The following is a 20,531-nucleotide window of genomic DNA, read 5'->3' as shown; positions in this document are numbered from 1 at the left end:
ACCAGGGTTCGAACCCATGTCCCCTGCGTTGGCAGGCGGATTCTTAACCACTGCGCCACCAGGGAAGTCCAAATGTTAGCTTCTTAATGAAACCTTTTCAGATCTAAAATACTCCCACTAAAATATTCCCTCCAATCAAAATTTTAAAAAAATAATAAGGACTTCCCTGGTGGCGCAGTGGTTAAGAATCCGCCTGCCAATGCAGGGGACATGGGTTTGAGCACTGGTCCAGAAAAATCCCACATGCCATGGAGCAACTAAGCCCGTGAACCACAACTACCGAGCCCACGTGCCACAACTACTGAAGCCCGCGTGCCTAGAGCCCATGCTCCGCAACAGAGAAGCCACACAATGAGAAGCCCGCGCACCGCAACGAAGAGTAGCTCCCACTCACCACAACTAGAGAAAGCCTGCACATAGCAAAGATGACCCAACGCAGCCATAAATAAATAAAATTTTTAAATAAATAAATAATTAAAAAACACAAAATATTCCCTCTAAATTCCCATGCTGTTTTGCTGGCAACTTTTTTATTCATTAGAGTGCTTGCAAGTATACACAGCTTAAAACTACATTAGGGACTTCCCTGGCGGTCCAGTGGTTAAGAATCCGCCTTCCAATGCAGGAGACGCCAGTTCGATCCCTGGTCAGGGAACTGAGATCCCACATGCCGTGGGACAACTAAGCCCGTGTGCACTCTAGAGCCCACAAGCCACAACTAGAGAGAAGCCCCCACACCACAACAAAGATCCCATGTGCCGCAATTAAGACCCGACACAGCCAAAGAAAAAAAGAAAAAAAAACTACATTAGATTATAAGCTACTGCAAAGTATAGCCATGCTTTGTCAAAAAAATGCTTAAAATATAGAAATGTACTCTTTATGACATTCACTTTGAAACTTTCTGACTGAGACCTAGAGTGATACATCACAATCCAGAAAACATATACATACATATGAATGCATATTATCTATGTGCGTGTCAGAACACAATACTAACTCCCAACTATATTTTCTACTATATTCTATTTCATTTTTTGAATAATGGTCTTGATCCACTAAACTGATTTAATGACACTAATTGTTAAACCTGAGGTTTGAAAAAGCAGTACTCAAGGACAAAATACAGTGCTTTTCAAGTACTCTATAAATGTGCTAAATACATCAAACTGACCCTCCAATTACTGCTTTTATTTGGCCTTGGCAACGATGTTTATCATCCTGTAAAGCCAAAATTAAACAGATTTTACAAAAGTAAGTACTGCTTAGAAAGGAAACCTAAATGTTAGTTACTATTCTGAGTAATCTTTCCTTTACCTATCAGGCTTATCTGAAATTTGCTTACGTGACAGCCTGAGGGCGAACCACGACTCCACCAGTACAACGACTGGGTCTTCTGGGGGAATCTGTAGCCATTGCTTCATTCACAAAACCTGTTTCCAGAACAAAAAGACAGAAAATAATGGATCATTATTGTTGGGGGTCGGGAGAAAGATACATGGTTGCTCACTAGAGATCCCTTGTCACAAATACCTAAATGTTAGGTCCTAAAATGTAGGAAAATTTCCCAGCAATTCCTATTACACCTAAAAGAGGGGAGTGCAGAAGAGGAAGAAGTAGATAAAAGATTTTTCAAACTACTATGAGGTTTTCTTATTTGGACCAAGGCTCAGAACCACAAAACTAGTTAAGACCCTTGCAGGACCCTCTGACCTACTGCTTTTTTATTGTTTTTGTTTGTTTATTTTTGGCTGTGTTGGGTCTTCGTTGCTGCACTCGGGCTTTCTCTAGTTGTGGCGAGCAGGGGCTACTCTTCACTACGGTGCACAGGCCTCTCATTGCGGTGGCTTCTCTTCTCCATGTCGCAGAGCACGGGCTCTAGGTGCGTGGGCTTCAGTAGTTGTGGCACACGGGCTCAGTAGTTGTGGCTTGAGGGATCTAGAACATAGGCTCAGTAGTTGTGCAGCACGGGCTTAGTTGCTCCGCGGCATGTGGGATCTTCCCGGACCAGGGCTCGAACCTGTGTCCCCTGCATTGGCAGGTGGATTCTTAACCACTGCACCACCAAGGAAGTCCCTGATCTACTATTAACATAAACTAGGAAGGGATGGAAAGTCTAGCACAGGATCACTTTATAAAAACAAATATGCTAACTTTGCGAGCCAAAATTAAAGAATTTACTGAAATCTTATATTGAGATAATAAAAATATACATGGTATAATATTTTAAGACCAAATGGAACAGTGAGGTACTACCTTCCAACTAAGAGTGTTGGGAAAATAGGAGTAAAATGGCCTACGTATCCTGATGGATGTTAACTAGTCTTATTGTGGTGATATTTTGCAGTGTATACAAATATCGAATCATTATGTTGTACACCTGAAACTCATGTAATTTATATGTCAAATATATATATATATTTTAAAAAGACTGCAGTCACAATTTAACAAGACTATCAAAATCATATTTGTAACCTCATTGGTAATCATATTTGTAACCTCTGCTATTGTAACCTAATCACCAGAGTCTAAATAAGTAATAAAAACATATATGACATTAGAAGCCCTTCCAGTCTCATCACTGAATCCTGATCCTTGAATGTCTAATAAGCATCTGAATCACTGGGGAGGTTTTCAAAGCATGGACTGTATGTGGTTAAGGTTAAAAGAGACAGCAATATTAAAGATCTCTTACACGGCTCAGGAAAGCCCACAGCCTGGAACTAATCTTGAAAGCCCTTAAAAGCATCTCCTCTAAGCAGGGAGCATTCTATCACCTTATTTGAAAACTCGCAAACTGATGAGTCCCATCTGCTACAACCAAAACACCCTGTGCCCCAACTAGCCCAGGTACCCCTTCCTCAGTGGGTATCTTCACCTCCAGCCCCTGAGCCCTCTCATTTCCATTCCACCCTTTATTTCTCGAAACACAGGCTCCCAAGAACTGTCTTTAAGGGCCCTGTCTCCTGAGGACGACCCTCGCCAGCCCCTCAGGCCCCACTCTCCTGAAAGACATCAGCACGGCGTTACCCATTTCACCTCCAACGCTGAGCCACCGCTGTCCCCGGCCGCCCTCCGGCCCCTTGCCCTTCCTCCCCTCCCCCTCCGATTTCCACAGCTCTACCTCGTCGAATTCCTACCAGCCAAGCCCTCTCCCCTCACGCTGCTCGTCCCACGTCCTCGCCAAGCCTCCTCAAAGCCGCAGCACCGCCAGCCCTCTCACCGGCCGCGCCGCCGGTAAACGCTGCTCTCCAGCTCAAGACTCACTGTTTGGAGTCTCCCCTCGTGATTGACGGTTACCACTTCCTACCACGCCTCAGCGGAACTACCTTTCTAGCCAATCCCAGAAGCAAACTGGCCGCAGCTGGGCACCGCCCTTAGAGGTCAGCTTCGCCAACCAGCAAGTAGCAAAGAGGCGGACCCGCCTCCTGAAGTGATCCAATCCGCTGGGGCTCGAGGGAAAACACAACAGTATGTGAGTTCGGGTGAAGCCGGGGTGTAAGGTTCGGTTGCGAACGCAGGCAGGTAGGGAGGAGTTACAAACATGTCTGTTTTCCTTTGGACACAGCACCTTCGTGGCCTTGTCAAAAAGCATCATGCCGCAGAAGCCTGTGCACGTCACTTGGGTGTCTCAGGCTGGGAGTCGTACCTCACGGGGACCGGTCTGTTTACATCGAATTCTCGCGACAGCTGGTTCGAAGCTCAACGCACGTGGACATGGCAGCTGCCAATCACTTTTAGCTGGCCAGTCAACCATCCCGAACGCGCCTTCTGCCCCGCCCTTTTCAATGTGTTTACCTTCCGGGAGCTTAGGCTGGCTGACGCTGATGGGCTGCCCTGCAGCCAGGGTGGTGATCTGAATGACCGGTACGGCTTGTATTGTTTTCAATTTGACATGGGTTTGTGGACCACACCTGACTCCTTCCTAACTGTTTACACTTCCCGTAAGGAACATATTGAGATCGCCCTGGTGTCATTCCGTCGGTTACATTTCTTATATAATAATATTTATTGTTCTATCGAAGGAACGCTCAACATAGACTTAAGCACTTCATAAGTACTATCAAATTTAATACTCTTGACAATCCCATGAAAATATGGCTTATTAATAGGCATGGGGTTTGTAACAAAGTGGCTGATACAGCAGTAAAAACTTTTAAAAGGTTTTAGCACTGTGAAGGAGGGAAAAGTTTAGTAGAGAAAATACCTCACCAGAAATATGCAGTTAATCAGGTGCTGGACAGACGGATGATGATATAGATATAGATATAGCCAAGAAACCACCCATTTGCTTGTGATGCTCAATTAGTGCCAATAAAAAGGACACCCAAAGTAATATTTATCAGGTTAATGTTTGGACATTCATGTTCTTTCACTACACAAATTCCCAGTACTGTCGTCCTTTTAAGATTTGCTTCCTACATTAAACCCAGTAATGAAAGAATCTTTCCAGTATTTTGAATTCCCTTTGTTCTTATTGCTTTCACTGGCTTACTTCCTTGTTGTCTTTGAAATGTTTTTTGGTTATTTCTCTAATACATGTCTCATTTTCTCCCACTAGAAAGTTAAACTCCTCCTAGACATTAATAGACTAAGGCTTTCATGTTGTTGAATCCCCCTTTATACCTAACTACCCTGAACACAACAGATATTTCAAAATTCAGACTTACTTGAATTAAATAATTATTACTCTCATGTTGTCCCTGACCCAGAGCAGGAATAAAGAGAAAATCCAGAGGAGACCAATAGGTAATACTCACAAGCGGGATAACCAGCATTTGTATAAGGTTTTTCAGTTTAAATAGCTGTTTTACATGCAGTGTTAAATTCCATAACTCTTTCACTATTCCTCTACAAAGTTGTGGAAGAAACAAGGAAACAAAAATCATAAACACAAATTCAATCATTCAATAAATATTTGAATGCCTACTAAGTGTCAGGCATGTTCCAGGCTCTGGAGATACAGCAATAAACAAATCAACCAATATACTTGTCCTCAGCCAGAGAACTTGCATTCTGGTGGGAAGACAGAAATAAACACACAAACAGAGAAATTCAAGGAGTGTAAAATGGTATGGGAAAAAAATAAGCCAAATAAACAGAGGTCAGAGCTGGCTTATTTTAGGTAATGTGGTCAGGGAAGGCCTCTCAGGAGATGGCACTTGAGCTAAGACTTCAATGAAGTAGTAAGAAAGCTGCTCTGAGGGAAAAGCAGTCAGGATAAAAGAAACAACAGGTACAACGGCCTTAAGAAAGGAATGAATTTTGAAGAAGAATGAGAAAAACATTGTTGTTAAAGTGAATTAAATAGAAAATGATAGCAAACTAGTTAGGAGAGGTAAGCAGTGGCCAAATGGAGTATAGTGTATAGAATTATAAGGAGTTTTAGTTTTATTCTAGGGTGGGACTCTATTGGAGGACTTTCAGCTAGGAAGTGTCATGATCATACTTATATTTCTAAAAGATCGTTCTATCTACTAAACAGAGAATAAACTGTCATTAGGGAGGGGACAAGAGTGGAAACGGTCAAGTAGGGAGGCTATTTCACTAGACCAGATGGGAGAGCTGTCTAGAACTGGGCCTAGAAGTGAAGCAGCAGAGGTGAAAAGTAATCACTTTCAGAATATTTTGGAAGACAGAACTAAAAGAACTTGATAATGGGTTGGATGTGGGATAGAAGGAAATGAGAGAATCAGGGACGATGCCTGTGCTTTGGGCTTGAACAACTGAGTGATGATGTTTACAGATAGGATGAACCCTGTTGAAGTTATACATTTTTTAGTGGGGATGAATTTCTGTGCCCTGATTTCATCCTTTGTAAATTGTAAAAAAAAAAAAAATTATTAGCCTGATAGGATTTTTTTTATTAATGTGATGTTTTGATAGGAGGTTGTGTTTTATTTTATGTTTATTTATTTATTTGGCCACGTCATGGCATGAAGGATCTTAGTTCCAGACCAGCCATCGAACCTGTGCCCCCTGCAGTGGAAGCACAGAGACCCAACAACTGGACCCACCAGGGAATTCCCAGGATTTTAAAAAATTAATTTATTTACTTATTTATGGCTGCATTGTGTCTCTGTTGCTGTGCAAGGGCTTTCTCTAGTTGTGGTGAGTGGGGGCTGCTCTTCGTTGCGGTGCATAGGCTTCTCGTTGCTGTGGCTTCTCTTGTTGCAGAGCACGGGCTCTAGGCGCGTGGGCTTCAGTAGTTGCGGCATGTGGGCTCAGTAGTTGTGGCTCACGGGCTCTAGAGCACAGGCTCAGGAGCTGCGTCACACAGGTTTAGTTGCTCCACAGCATGTGGGATCTTTCCGGACCAGGGCTCGAACCCATGTCCCCTGCATTGGCAGGCGGACTCTTAACCACTGCACCACCAGGGAAGTCCCAGCAGGATTTTTTTTTTTTAAGTTTTAAAATTTTGCAAAGTTTAATGTTGGTACTGTTTCTTTCCATATCAGTTGGTACAATTTACATCATATTTTATACTATGTAATCTTTGCAAAGACATCATATACACAAAGATACAAATTCGATAACTGAAAAATATGGAATGTTTCATGAATTTGCGTGTAATCCTGTGCAAGGGCCATGCTAATCTTCTCTGTGTCATTCCAATTTTAGTATATGTGCTGCCAAAGTGAGCACAAGCCTCACAATTCCACAAGTGGGATTCTTATGAGGTGTAAATAAATTTAAACTTCTCAGAACCAGTTAGAAATTTATACAAATTAACTCATTGTAATTACTAACTTGCCAGTCTTACCAGGTTGAGAAGTTCCGAACATTAGGACCTGCTTTCCTTTCTTATCGAAGTTTTCCTGCCAGAACACCATATGTCATTACTTGCCTTGAGTTGGAAAACAGTTTGCATTCACATCTGTAAATGTATTCATCCTCTTAACTTATGTAAGGTTTTTGCACACAATTCTCAATTCTTGAAGAGATAACAACAGATTTTGGTTTTCTACTGTCATGTGAGAATATTAGGCCCCAGCAGTGTGCCATTGTGAGGAAGTAAAAGTGCTGCAGTAAACCGAAAAACAAAACAAAACAAACCCAGCTATACTCCGTTTTTTCTCCACAAAGATGGTGTTCGATTCTCTCATCAGCCTTCAAATAGAGAGAAAATAGAATTTGTGGTGATCATGTTTTGAATGGACGTGAATTGTGGGTGCTTTGTCCATATTGCCAGCTTTGTCCATATTGCCAGTCACTTCAGATTATTGGGACGCGGGGAAACGTTTCACAATCTGTTCTTGGGATTGAGCAATCCCAGCTAGGAAACTCATTTTCAGTATATAAGAAAGTAAACTTCAAGCTAGAGTCCTTTTTCTTCCAGTTGCTATAATGGCCCATTGTAATAAATCACTGATTACTAAAACTGCCTCTCCGGTGGCCATGCAAATCAAAAACAAAAGTTCCCAGTTCCCAGAGATTTGTCAGAGAACTATCCAAATGTCAAGATCAGTTTATACTTTCTCCCCTCTTTTTGTTTGGTAGGATTAGGATTCTTTTTTCAGCCTCAAACAAGCCATTGCCTCACTTGTTTTGGCCACCAAAAACACTTGGACAAGAATCACATGATTTAAGCAGTGGTGAAATAATCTGATTTCACATAGAGCTATGGTGAGCATTAATATTTTAATTGTCAGTCAAGCATAAGGAAAAACAAAGAGGGAATTCCCTGGTGGTCCAGTGGTTAGGACTCTACACTTTCACTGCTGAGGGCAGGGGTTCAATCACTGGTGGGGGAACTAAGATCCTGCAGGCCGCGCCAAAAAAAAAAAAGAAAAAAGGAAAACAGGTAAAAAAATCATCATCAAGTGTAAGTTCGTCAGTTGTTCAATGGTATCACTCTGGTTGGGGATGTTGTAGCAAGGGTGACTGTACGTGTGTTAAGGCAGGCCGTATATGGGAAATCTGTACCTTCTGCTCTAATTTTGCTGTGAACCTGAAACTGCTCTAGAAAATGTCTATTAAAAAATTACATTTCTCTAAAGTCCTCTAATTGTGAGGTAAAAATACATTAATTACTCACTCCATGGACATTCTCTCGTGCATTCATCAGGCTGAAACTTTTGAACACTACCATTTGTGGTAATCGCCTAAAAATTATAATTCTAAACTTAAGAATTGCAAAACCAACATAATCCAAGGTTATATAACCTCACATCTCTTTAATTACAACGCCTGCCATTTGTCTGCCCTGCATATTACTAGATAACTGTGGTTTCTGAAACACCATTTCCCACATTTCTATTTGAAATTCTAAGTATTTGTTTACTATCTTGGGTCCCTTCACCCCAACCCACAGATCTCTTTAGCCCACTCTGCTCATTCTCAGGCCCAGCAAACTTTCTGAAAATACAGTGATAATTTTTTTTTGCTTTGTTATTCTCTTGAAACTAGTATTTATAAAGTGGCCATGTAATTTGTCATCCTGCCTAGGAAACCTTCATGGAATGAGGCTCTATTAATAATTAAACCAAAAAAATAAGGTAAAGTAGGACTGTCCCCTGCAAACCATGAAGTATGGTTACCCTTTATCTTTGACACATTAGTACTACTTTGTAACTGTTTTGTACGTGATTATATATTTCTGCATGATTATAAGTCTATTGTCTATTTAGCTAAAATGTAAACTCTTTGACAGAAGTGATTATTTGTTACATTTCTATTCTCCATAAGACTCTGCTCACTAACAGGAAAAATTTCATGTCAGAACCCCAGTAATTTATCCTACAATTTGGAGCTGGTATTTATAATTAAAGAGACCAGAAAGTAAAACTATTAACAAAGACCAAAAATTAGTTTCAGCAACTGTTTTAATGATGGCCATGGCATAATTTATCTTCCCCTCATATACGTAAACCTGGATAAAGATTGCTTTAAATCAGTGAAAACTGAATATGTAGTAACAGTTTTGAGAAGCTAAAATTTTAATATTAGGAAACATTTATAAACATTTATTTAGCACTATATACCTGCCATTGTAGTAGCATTATCTGCATTTTACAGGTGGGGACCAAAACTCAAAGATGTTAAGCCATTTAGTCCCAAGTTCAGGCAAAGTGACAGAAGTGCATGGTTCCTGAAGCCTCAGCTTTCTGCCTGAAAAAGAAGAACCCCAAAGAAAGGGAAGGTACCATGGAGACTGTAGAGAGGGAGGAGCTCAGGAAAGCGACCCCACTGAGTACATTAGGCATGAATCTGATCTTAATCAGCATATTAAAGACTTTGAGAACTTAACTGGCAGATAGATCACTGCCCAGGTCCCCAACTAGCTACTGGGTGATGAACACATGGGACAGATCAAATTACACAATGGCAAAGGATTTGGAAAATGAACTGATATTGAAACCACAGACCACAGAAGGTGTGTTGGAATATGTGGCATTGAGACAGGAAGGGGGCAGGGCACAACCTTTTAAAGAATGACAGCCATTGAGGATGTGACATAAACTGGTTACCACAAACTAGGTCCAAGATGGCAGATGATTGACTTCCGCTAAAACTTGAGCCTCAGTATATGCTCAATGTAATACGTCAGCAAGCTAAATGACACACCCACAGGTGCCATGACAGTTCCAAGGCCCACCATAAAAGGCCAAAAAATGGGCGGTGGCCCAATTCCTGGAAATTCCCACCCCTTCCCCAAAATAGTTGGAATAATCCTCCCACTCATTAGCCTATGAAATTACCCACCACTATAAAACCTGACAACCCCACATCCTTAAGCCTCTGGCCTTCTGAGATGACCCACATTCAGTGTGTATCTCCCTGCCTAAGCCTTCTTTCACTTTATTATGGCTCGCTCTTGAATTATTTCCTGCACGAAGCCAAGAACCCACACTCAGCAGCCGTCCCAGGGACTTGCCTGAGACCTGGGATGGGACGTGACCATCCTCTTGTGCCCCACTTTCTTTCCTGCAACAGCGTGAATTAACCAGATTGACTATCTATTAAAACAATGATCTCCATAAGAGCTAAATAAGATTGTCATAATATTCAAATGTCTAGGATAGAATCCAAAATTACATGGTATACAAAGAACCAGGAAAACCTCAATTTGCATGACAAAAACAATTAACAGATGCCAATACCTAAATGACAAAGAATAATATCTGACACTTTAAACCAATATTATACAAATGCTCTTGCAAGCAACTGTGAACACTCGACATGAATGGAAAAACAGAAAATCTCAAAAAAGAGAAGATATAAAGAACTGTAAGCAGATAGGGTAGGGGGTCCTTGGAGAAAGAGAACCAGGCCTGGCTTTCTTGACATAAGAGAAACTATTTTGGCGTAAGCCATTTTGTGACCTGAGCCTGGTCACGAAGCTTGCCCTTGAACAGGTCTCAGTAATTAATGATATTAAGGGAAGTGAGGGAATTCAGGAACAATGGAAAAGCAGTCAAGAAACAATAGTTCAGTGATAAAAGTCCTAGTTCCTCCCCAAGGGGCGTACATATCCTCTGATACATATCTGGTACAAATCCTTTCCATGTCCCCCATTTCTTGTTTGTAGGAAATAGGCTTCATTCAGCCTCCTGACCTTCCCTGACTTCCAAAGAGCAGTTTCAAACTGCTGCTTAGCAGGGAAGGGGAGGGAAAGCAGAAACAAAGGGGGAGCAGTCAAGAAACGATAGTGCAGCTGTGGGGCAGGGTCCTGGTTTCTCCTCAAGGAAGATAACAATATCTTTGAGTTCTGTAGGAACTACGGCCCCCACTCGGGTGGAGAATGGTAACTTAAGGCTGAGCACAAGATTCCTTGAACACGGCTGTTACCTCACCATCGACCAATCAGAAGAAAGTCTGCACGTGGGAAGTCTGATCCCTCTTCCCAAAATGATTCTCCCTTTAAAACTTTCACGGTCAAGCAGAATCTTCAAAGTTGATTTTTGGACACCAGTCCATCTTCTCCCCAGATTGCTGACTTCCTGAATAAAGCAACTCTTCCTTTCCAACCAACACTCTCATCTCTTGAATATTGGTTTTCCAGCGGCGAGCAGCAGAACCTGAGTTCGGTAACACCACCACCTTCCTCCTGGGAGAAGAAGCTGGAGATTAAGTTAATAATTGATCATGCCTATATAATGAAGCCTCCATGAAAATCCTTGAACTGTGGGGTTTGGAGAGCTGCCAGACTGGTGAACAGACTCATGTGCTGGCAGGGTGGTACAACCCAAATCCATGGGGACAGAACCTCCTACACTTGGAACCCAACTGGACTTTCCTGATGTCTCTTCATCTAGCTGTTCATCTATATCTTTATTATATGATAAACCAGTAAACGCATTTCCCTGAGTTCTGTGAGCTGTTCTAGCAAAGTATCAAACCTGAGGTGGTGATTGTGGGAATGCTGAATTATAGTCAGCCAGTCAGAAGAGTAGGTGACAACCTGGGACTTGCAATTGGCATCTGAAGTGGGGGCAGCACCATGAGACTGAGCCCTTAACTTGTGGGATCAGATGGATAGTGTCAGACTGAACTGAACTGTAGGACACCCAGTTGGTGTCTGCAGAATATTGCAGCATTGCTTGGTGTAGGAAAACCCACACATCTGGCATCTTAAGTATTTTGAGTGTGAGTAAGGGAAGAAATAGTGTTTGTTTTCCTTTCAGTGGACACGGTTAAGTAGTGGCATAGGTAAATAACATATCCAGAGTAGAATACAAAAGAAGGAGGAGGTGCTGTGATGTACTGATGTGGAAAAATCTTTAAGATATAAGATTAAGAGAGAAACAGATGTATAGTTGCATGTCTATGTACAGATTGGTTGGCTACCCTGGGGACTAAGGTGAGGGTAGTTTCATTACGTACCATTTTATAAATCATGAATTTTGCATCATGCATTATACTACTGATGTATACATTATAGGCAAATAAAATTTAATAAAAATAATATAAACATAGAGTCATGGACATATACACACTAACAAACGTAGTAAGGTAGATAGCTAGTGGGAAGCAGCCGCATGGCACAGGGATATTGGCTCGGTGCTCTGTGACAGCCTGGAGGGGTGGGATAGGGAGGGTGGGAGGGAGGGAGACGCAAGAGGGAAGAGATATGGGAACATATGTATATGTATAACTGATTCACTTTGTTATAAGGCAGAAACTAACACACCATTGTAAAGTAATTATACCCCAATAAAGATGTTAAAAAATAAAAAATAAAAAAAAAAAAACATTATTTGTTAATTGCATAACATCTTTAACTCGTTAAAGGCCTAAAAACAGCCCTAGGTACACATACAAAAGAGAGCTAATTTTACCTTTTAGTTATGTATCTCAAACCAAAAATGTTTCCAGTATTAGACAGCTATTAGTATGGTATGGAACTGGACTCTATGGCACTATAAATGTGACCTAGGAAAGAATGCTATGACATTTACATTAAAAAATTGATCTGAAAAATAAAGATGGAAAAATTCTTCACAAAAAATTGACTCCAGAAGTATATGCTACTTGCTATATGTCACTACCTTGGAAAGATCCGAAAAACAAACTCATTAGTTTTGAAAAACTAGCCAAAATTAATGTTTCACCTGAACCACTGGTTCTCAATCTTTTTTTTTTTGAAGGAAATTTTTATTTATTTATTTGGCTGCATTGGGTCTTCATTGCTGCACGCGGGCTTTCTCTAGTTGCGGCGAGCGGGGGCTACTACTCTTTTTTTTTTTTTTTTTTTTTTTTTTTTTTTTTTTTGCGGTACGCGGGCCTCTCACTGTTGTGGCCTCTCCCATTGCGGAGCACAGGCTCCGGACGTGCAAGCTCAGCGGCCATGGCTCACGGGCCCAGCCGCTCCGCGGCATGTGGGATCTTCCCGGACCGGGGCACAAACCCGTGTCCCCTGCATCGGCAGGAGGACTCTCAACCACTGCGCCACCAGGGACGCCCCGGGGCTACTCTTCATTGCGGTGTGCGGGCTTCTCATTGCAGTGGCTCCTCTTGTTGTGGAGCACGGGCTCTAGGCACGCAGGCTTCAGTAGTTGTGGCACACGGGCTCAGCAGTTGTGCTCGCAGGCTCTAGAGCACAGGCTCAGTAGTTGTGGTGCACGGGCTTAGTTGTTCTGTGGCATGTGGGATCTTGCCAGACCAGGGCTTGAACTCATGTGCCCTGCACTGGCAGGCGGATTCTTAACCACTGCACCACCAGGGAAGCCCTCAATTAATCCTCTTATGGAAAACTGGTGTGCTTCCAATTGCACAGTTCCTAGGATACTGTAGGTGCATGGTCAATGTTGAATGCATGGATTAACTCTTCAATGTCTCATTTAGAGTCCTATTCTAAATTAATAAATTTAAAAAATTTCTCTTTGTAGAACAATTTATCACACCAAAAGAACATACTCTTAGTATTTTGGTATTAGTTCCTTTTAGTTTTTTCTTATATTACCAAATAATAATTTTATTCATTTTTAATTGCTACATAATATTTCATCAAACTCTTATAAGCCACAACTGATCTAACCATATACTTATTATTGTATATTTAGCCTGATTTGATGTACTCTAAGTTAAAATTAAAAAGTCAAGATTGCAAAAATAAACATTACATGTATTTTAAGTTGTTACTCTAAAGCTTGATCATGGCCTAACAAAAAGTTAATATACACCATTTAAACAAACCACTAACAAAAATCCAGCAACATCAGTAACAGTTCACTGATTTTATTAGATGAACAAACATGTCCATATAATCAATGAAAACCATAGGATATATAAAATAATTTAAGAAATGTTGGGAATTAGCAGCACCATCCGTTATTGACATAGCAAGAAAAACTTCACGTATTTTATGCAAACACTAGAAGAGGATATAGCTACTTTTAAGACCTACTAATGCCACTGAATGCCTGGGATGATTGAGAAGGGCATCTTTTTAGGCAAACCTACCTCCTTCTACTTCAAAGATTTGGTGAGCAAATCTGATGATTAATGTTTAGAAAAAATGCTACTGAATGAAATAAGAGATACTGCATAGTATTTTAATTAGGACAAGGAGACTAAAACCCAGCTGCTTTTGCATGGCTCAACACTTCTGCTTCTATGAAAAATTTAGTTCTGAATTATGAAATCAGAAATAAAGAATAATTTTTAAAAGACACTAGTTGTCTCTAACAAACATTAAGTGGAACACAGGTCACTATGAAAATACATCACTTTTCCAGTTTGCTTCATAATTTACTTTAAAAAGTTGTGTAGTTTTCATCACAAGTGACTTATACAAATTTCTTAATAAGCATATTTAAAAGTTTAAATGTACTTCTAAGATCGAATAGATTCTTTTGATTTTTTTTTAAACCTTTAGCCCTGTTGTTACATTTACTGTGTATCAGAGTAAGAGACTGAGTTTGTGTGAAGGATACAAATTTACACACATTTTATAGCAACTTATACCCTAACATCTACAAAATTCACATTTATAATACAAGCAAGTACAAGGCCAGGATAAAACTGTTGAATTCCAAAAAGTCAAACTGTATACTATTTTTATTTTGTCCCCTTAAAAAAAGTTCAACTTCGGCACCAAATTCAAAGAGCCCTCTTAGAAGTTTGGAAAAAAAAAAAATTCCAGATATATTTCAGCAAACACAAACAGTTTTTCTGTGCTGATGAAGTAAAGGATTTCCAATTTTCTTCTGGCCCCTAAGTCTGCGTCGCATGGTAAGTTTAACGGAGTTCTTTCGCTGTGAGTTTGTGGGGAGGCTTGCAGGCTGAGCACCACTACTTCGACTTAAACCATTTCGTCTATGCTTCTTCACAAGAGGGCCAGAGTTGGATTCTTCTAATGTCCTTTTGAAGTTTGTTGGAGGGGTTCTTTCAACTTCTTGAGCTTTCATTTGACCTGGGATCGACATCTTTAAATTTTTTTGGTCCATGATGGTGTTTGTTGAATTGGTAGGCACAAGGCCAACTGACAGGCTGTTATTCAAAGAATCATGTATCCTTAAAGTCAGGGCTTTAGTGCAATTTTCTTCAAGTGGCTCTGGATCTTTTGAGGATATGACTGCAGCCTGGACATTCCCTCGAGCTATCTCAGCTGGGACTTCTAAATAATTCTCTGAGAAGGCATTACTACGCATAAGGGCAGGTATGTGGTCCTTAGAGTTCAGCCTTGGCCATGGGTCCTCCTCCAGTGACTGAAAAACAAGAAGGTAAACAAAGTAAGAAATAATTTATCCTAGAATTCAGCGTAACCATTGGGGAAATGAAAAGATTTCATTAGAATAAGTGACAAATTTGTTTATTTGGGGGGTTTATTTCCTACTTTCTATATTTTAATTTCTGAATATTCAGTAGTGTGGAAAATGTGAAGTGCAACATTAAAGCAACTCTGTCATAATGGAAATTCAGACTGTTGCTTTGCACCCATCTCCCAAACACTAGGTACTGTTCTGTTATTTGAGAAAACAGGACATATGGGAATGTACTGAGTATGGCTGGGGCAACTTTCAAAGATATAAGTGAGGGCTTCCCTGGTGGCACAGTGGTTAAGAATCCGCCTGCCAATGCAGGGGACACAGGTTCAAGCCCTGGTCCGGGAAGATCCCACATGCCACGGAGCAACTAAGCCCATGAGCCACAACTACTAAACCTGCGCTCTAGAGCCCGCAAGCCACAACCACTGAGCCCACGTGCCACACCTACTGAAGCCCGCACACCTAGAGCCTGTGCTCCGCAACAAGAGAAGCCACCACAATGAGAAGCCTGCGCACCACAACAAAGAGTAGCCCCCGCTCACTGCAAAGAGAGAAAGCCTGCGCACAGCAACAAAGACCCAACACAGCCAAAAGTAAATAAATAAAATAAATTTATTTTTTTAAAAAAGATATAAGTGAAAATCATATGGAAACTTTCAGGTATTGTTTTTTAAAAAGCTTCACAGGAGGTTCAGATATGCACCACTCCTTTAGGTGTAGTGCCTCAGATCTATATGTATTCAGAATATCCTCCCATCTCCAGACAGATAAGAACATTCTTCCTATCAAATACAAATCTTCCACTATAATATTTTAGAAAAACATTGCTTTAATACTTTCTTAAGTACAAATTTTAAGCATAAATACTATCTCTTGCCCAAGTGTGTAACATTTCCCTCAATCATTTCCTCTCTCAATCAAATCAAATTTATTAAAATAGTAATATATTCTGAAGAGCCCAAGTAAACCATTTTGTAGAATGGTAAACAAAGACATATTATCTGGTCGCCCTCTGATATAAAATCCCCTAGGAATAAACGCCTTTCGAGAAAATGCTCTATAAAAAAGCATATTTATAAAACTAATGTTCCCTTTAACGTTTCTAGATTTAAAAAGAAAAAGGCAAATTGAAGCAATCAAACGCATTTCAATTTAACCATGTAACATGAACATGCTTTACTGAAAAAAAATGAACTTTAGGTCCAGTGGAGGCTAGAGATGAGAAACCCTAAAGTTCCTATTTTGGTACTGCCCCAAATAGAATGTTGCTACCTTTTTTTAAAAAAAACTAAGAATATATTCTTCCTTTCTGGGGTCATTGGCTCATTTATTTATTTTATACTACATGGTTTACTGAAAGCCCAATTCTTATCTGTTTTAACACTGACTAGATGTTGGGCAGCAACCTTATTTCAAAATACCAGTGTTGAGAACGGATAACAGGACAGTCTCTGTTCTAGAATATTTACATCTGGCTTTCAATGATATCAACAACAACTTGTCTGTGAATTTATCCCCACTGCATTAGGTTGATTCCAATGCCTACTACCCTGATCACAAGCATGTTCTGACTGACCACAGAAAACTAGTCATTAGTAATTTTTGACTAAAAGTTCATCTTGGTTTAATATAGAAAAAGGATTTGCAACAAGACCAGGCAGCAGATAAATTCTGTAGACAGAAGGCTTCCTACTACCAAACAAGCACATCACTAATTTAGGCACAAGAAGAAAGGTACTAATCAAGCCACTTACAGAAATAGAACATATTGCTCTAGTTTATGCAACAACGTTAGACATTAGATGGAATTCCTTTACAAAAGAAAAACAATGGGATGATGTCAGAGTTAACACAATTTATTGTAATTTCCGTTGTGCTGTGTCTTTTTAAATTCACAAATTATTATTCTGATACTACAGGTGCATTGGCTTTTCTTCCCCCACTTTTTCCTTGAACTTTTCCTTCTCTTTTTATTGGCATTCTGTGGAAATACATTGCATCTGTTAGCTCAGGCAACTGCCTAGACTTCCTAGACTCATCCAGATTAATGACTACTGTATTGCTAAGCCTTCTTACATGCTCATAAAACACTTGTGATATTCAGAGGTTACGTCCTAAAAACTCACACTTTAAAAGTTTCACTACTTCAGAGATCAGCTTTCTTGAGAGCTCCATATATTTTACAATGCAACAGTAAACAACTAATTACAAGTTGTGTCTAGAACACAACTGAAACTAAGTGTTAATCCTCTGGAAGAACTCTTTTCCTAATTCCTCCTTCCTATAGCTCTTGGCTTATTTAAAAAACAGCTAAATTTAGTTTTGCCCTAAAGAAAGGGTAAAGAAATCTGTGCCATAGTAATATATCACAAACAGAAGTATTTCTACTATTATCTGTCCGAAAACAAGGATTTGACTACCGATTTAGCTTAGATTCAAACAGAAGTTGAATCTTCTGTTTAGATTCAAACAGAAGTTCACATGTCTATAGATAGATAACCTAGTCTCAAGTGCCTAGTCTAAATGTGGGTAGGTCTTAAAAACCATTCAAAATCAACCAAAATGTCATTTATATCTAGATGTTACTAAACATAGGATTACTGTAACAATGAAATACATCAGAGATACTTGTGAGTAGCCATGGTTAAGATAAACAAACAAAACACAATCTTTGGGGCAGAGATTTGTCTTTATTTACTTGTTAGGCCAGAGCCAACAATACTGATTGTTCTGAACGGCTCTAAATATTCTTTCATATTTAGGTGGGGCCAGATGGTTAACAAACAACCACACCTACATATAAGTCAGTGCATACATAAATCTCCTAAGCTTTACTTTAGTAAAATTGTTAGATCATTATTTTTCAGAATTTTAAAGTATGTTTTAAAAATTATTTCTAGGTGCAATTTATGTTCAATTTTACTAATGCCAATCCACAGACGGCAATAAGTTTTGAGATCAATATTAAGAGTATTTATTCCTATCACAATATCTTCTATCCCCTCATCCTTACCTCCACCTTAACGCCTCCTTCTCTGTACTGCCTAAAGTTCAGTTATTCAAATACAAACACATTAGGAAACACGAAAGTAATGAATACATTCAAATACAGAAACCAGCGAATTCTCAAATGAACATAAGCTCCTTCATAACACTCAAAGAGAATGAAGAGACTTTAAAAGATTTCAATCTGCATTATTATTCAAGAGTTTTCAAAGCAAAGAAAGCTTTGACAAGAAATTCTTTTAAGAAAATAAGCATAAAATATTAATTTGTCAATTTCTAAATGAAGAGTCCATGTAAGGAAAATTAAGTTGCCATATATATAGTGAAGTAAAAGATAGGAAAGTGGTAATAGTAAACTTCCAAGTACTCCATATAGGATCACAATACCCAAAATTAAATAAATTCTTTGTACTGTGTAGCTTTGAACATCTTAAAAAACTGCCTGAATACATGACATAAAATTCCACTGTGGGGGCTTCCCTGGTGGCGCAGTGGTTGAGAGTCCGCCTGCCGATGCAGGGGACACGGGTTCGTGCCCCAGTCCGGGAAGATCTCACATGCCACGGAGCGGCTGGACCTGTAAGCCATGGCCGCTGAGCTTGCGCGTCCGGAGCCTGTGCTCCGCAACGGGAGAGGCCACAGCAGTGAGAGGCCCGCGTACCGCAAAAAAAAAAAAAAAAAAAATTCCACTGTGTTTCCCATTTTATTGGTCATTCTTCTGAAAGCACGTTCTCAGAAGGCCAGGTATATCAAAACAGTTATCCATATTACTAATTATTAGCAGGAAAAAATTGGGATGAAATCAGAAAAAGGGAAATACAGTAGCATTTAAACTTGTTTATTTCACAGCACATCTTAAATTCATTCAATATTAACATGGATAAGAAATAGGAATGATGTTTATTATCCATGTTAATAGACAACCAGTTCTAAAGTCTTATATCCTAAGGTCCAGTTCAGTCTTGATTCTGTATGATCTTATTCAAACTGCTCAATATCTCAGTTATATTATCTATAAAATGGAATAACATCTGCACTATTTAGCTTTCAGGGTTATGAGGTTCAAATGAAATACCACATATGGAAGTGCATCATAAAAAATGCTTACAAACTTTCATACTATCAGAAGGGAGTCAATAAGTTCCAAATATTAATATTGTTAATATTCTTCAGGGGCCATATCTAATCACTTTTCTATTAGGTGCTCTACATACAGCTGGCATTCAGTATAGTACCTATGTGTAGATGGCCTACTGACAATAAGTTACATGGCAAAGATCTATCACTTTCTTGACGGTAACTCAAATCTGAAATTCTATTATATAAAGAATCTGAAAACTGTTTTCAGGTAATACTAACAGAGAAATTCTATTACAACTTAAATTCTAGAGAACTGTGTACCTTGACTGGTGGTGTAGAACACGGAGAAGAAGTCATCACGCAGGTTTCTTGACTATTATAGGAAGGGCTATCAGTCAGGTTCAGATAGAGCTCGTCTTCATTGGTGAAATCTCCCTGAGTGCCCGCTCCTGGAGAGATGCAGATTACTATGGCACTAGTATTATCTGCTCGAAGCATACGCTGCCTCCAGCGGCCTAGAGCTCGATTCACAAGCATTTTGGCACAAGACTGTCCATGCTCACCCTGTTTTTAAAAGAATAAGAAGGAAGATAACAACTCAGACCTTGCTGCCACTACACCTGTATCAAGTGAAAAATCACGTGTTCAACATGGCCTACATAAACAATTAAAATTTCAAACTTTATCCACAAACCCCATAACTATGCTAAAACAGTATTGCTCTGAATTAAAAAAATAATAAGACAAGGTCTTATCCTGTGGTTAAATTTCACCTGTATTTTTATCTTTTTGGTAGCAAACTTGGTCTTCATTGTAAACTTACTCAGGAAAAGTTATACAGAAGTTATCTAAAAAGGGGAAGTAAATATCAAGTTATAATAGATAAACAATTCACAAATGAAATAATCACACATGGCAAAAATACTCATTGCCAAGGGCCAATTTCCTCCTAAAATAAGAGCTTCTGCAAATCAAAGACAATCCCAACATAAAAACTGTCAAAGGATATGAACAAAATTCAGAGACAAGGAAATAAAAGTGGTCATTAAATATATGTATACATATTGACATATATAATACATACATAGATATATGTATATATATTGACATATATATACACACATAGCCATTTATAGATATATAAATGGCTAATGTCACTCCTATGAAGAAAAAAGCAATACAATGAGTGGTTATAGTATAGAGATCAAATACATACAAACAGAGTAAAAAAAC

At 39.5% G+C, this 20,531-nt stretch overlaps 2 protein-coding genes and 1 non-coding gene across 5 annotated transcripts in view; all 3 read right to left on the bottom strand.

Annotated features, from left to right (window-relative positions):
- BCAS3 (BCAS3 microtubule associated cell migration factor) overlaps window positions 1-3,270 on the bottom strand; it is a 572,392-nt gene extending 569,122 nt beyond the window's left edge. For 2 of the 3 annotated variants that reach the window (XM_059997243.1, XM_059997246.1), the window contains exons 1-2: window positions 3,141-3,270; window positions 1,346-1,433 (exon numbers count right to left, since the gene is read on the bottom strand). In XM_059997243.1, the coding sequence (XP_059853226.1) occupies window positions 1,346-1,416 (71 nt within the window). In that variant the 5' untranslated portion in view covers window positions 1,417-1,433; window positions 3,141-3,270. Of the gene's footprint in view, window positions 1-1,345; window positions 1,434-3,124 lie in introns of all 3 variants that reach the window. The other variant, XM_059997244.1, reaches the window with a different exon arrangement.
- Window positions 3,271-6,539: 3,269 nt separating this feature from the next.
- LOC132415595 (U6 spliceosomal RNA) lies at window positions 6,540-6,645 on the bottom strand. The gene has a single exon (XR_009517318.1). It is a non-coding gene; the product is annotated as a U6 spliceosomal RNA (small nuclear RNA).
- Window positions 6,646-13,664: 7,019 nt separating this feature from the next.
- PPM1D (protein phosphatase, Mg2+/Mn2+ dependent 1D) overlaps window positions 13,665-20,531 on the bottom strand; it is a 51,940-nt gene continuing 45,073 nt past the window's right edge. Inside the window, exons 5-6 of the mRNA XM_059996718.1 lie at window positions 19,620-19,862; window positions 13,665-15,152 (exon numbers count right to left, since the gene is read on the bottom strand). Of these exons, the coding sequence (XP_059852701.1) occupies window positions 14,595-15,152; window positions 19,620-19,862 (801 nt within the window). The 3' untranslated portion in view covers window positions 13,665-14,594. The remainder of the gene's footprint in view (window positions 15,153-19,619; window positions 19,863-20,531) is intronic.

This window comes from Delphinus delphis, chromosome 19 (genome assembly GCF_949987515.2).
Source record: "Delphinus delphis chromosome 19, mDelDel1.2, whole genome shotgun sequence".
Taxonomy (NCBI): domain Eukaryota; kingdom Metazoa; phylum Chordata; class Mammalia; order Artiodactyla; family Delphinidae; genus Delphinus; species Delphinus delphis.
This window is presented reverse-complemented; position numbering and strand designations above follow the sequence as displayed.